At 40.7% G+C, this 1,261-nt stretch overlaps 1 protein-coding gene across 1 annotated transcript in view; it reads right to left on the bottom strand.

The window, feature by feature from the left end:
* LOC106817519 (Golgi-specific brefeldin A-resistance guanine nucleotide exchange factor 1-like) overlaps window positions 1–1,261 on the bottom strand; it is a 40,652-nt gene that overhangs the window by 15,241 nt on the left and 24,150 nt on the right. The window contains 1 exon segment of the mRNA XM_014822188.1: window positions 248–373. Within this exon segment, the coding sequence (XP_014677674.1) occupies window positions 248–373 (126 nt within the window).

Here is a 1,261-nt window from a genome sequence, read left to right as displayed (position 1 = left end):
AAAAAATTAATTTTTTCACTGCCCACTACCATATAACATGTAACCATTATCATGAGATAACCTCTACCCATGCATCCATCCCTCATGTGACCCAACACCTACCACTCAGAATTAGTTCTACCCCACCCCCAAGAACACCCTCTCCCTTAATGTTGATAGTACATCCAGCCGGATGCTTTCACATCTATTCCACTTGACCCGAGAAATGCGACCACGAGTGGCACTGGTATTGCCACCTGACGAGTACCTTGACAAGTTCGTGGAGAGACTCGAGGCGTAGGAACTTGCTCTCTGTCAGCAGCTGTTCTGGATGACACTCCTTGATGCATAGCTGCGCGTTCTTCATCGCCTGTTCATCCTCTGGCGTCGGCACCTAGGCAACGGTTACCACGGCGATCACAACGCTGCCCGTACAGTCACAGAATTAACTCGTACATATATATATGCCTGCGTGTGGACACTCGCAAATGCATGCGCGGACACATGCAAGCATGCATGTTTACTCACATAGGTACATAGGCAGTTAGGTAGTTAGGCCTAGCTCACAGTGAGGTAAGTAATATATGTAGCCTGTCAGATCAAAACATGCCGTAGGACTCAATTCGGACATTATGAGTTACTAGTTTTATCAGAAACACCATTCAATTCTGGTTATTTTGACACCAAGATCTTCTTCCTAGGTCACATGGTTAGGAAGTTATGAGCATTTGAGTAGTTGGAATCGGGCCGATTTTGGAAAACAAAGTTCAGAGTAATTAGGTCATGAAGTTAAAGTTTGTTTTCATTTGGCCTTCATTTGGACAAAAATCTGAAGAAAAAAAATCTTCCCATTGAGCTAGACACATGAATTTTTGCATGCACGTACCAGACATAATAACCATCCACTGTATGAAGTACGAAAATGGTAGCTTACAGTTAAGGTAAGTAATTCAGGTAATTAATTAGGGTAATTAAAACATTAATTATCTGGAATTTTTGGACATGCAAATAAACACATAAAGACACACTTTTGGCCGTTTTATTGATGTAACATCGAACATGGATAACTACTAAAGCTATTTATGACAAAAACAAAAAATCGGCTTTTTACTACTTTTAGGTGAAAAATCACCTATAACTCAGAATGAACATTGAAGTCCTACGGCATGTTTTGATCTGACAGGCTACATATAACCAGGAGTAGATAATAGGGAGGAGTGTGACATCAATAAACAAGGGAAATTCGTCATTTACTAGCCCTATAATACCTACGATTTACTAC

This window comes from Priapulus caudatus, unplaced genomic scaffold (assembly GCF_000485595.1).
Source record: "Priapulus caudatus unplaced genomic scaffold, Priapulus_caudatus-5.0.1 Scaffold1753, whole genome shotgun sequence".
Taxonomy (NCBI): domain Eukaryota; kingdom Metazoa; phylum Priapulida; class Priapulimorpha; order Priapulimorphida; family Priapulidae; genus Priapulus; species Priapulus caudatus.
The sequence above is the reverse complement of the archived record's forward strand: the minus strand, read 5'-3'. Positions and strand labels throughout refer to the sequence as shown.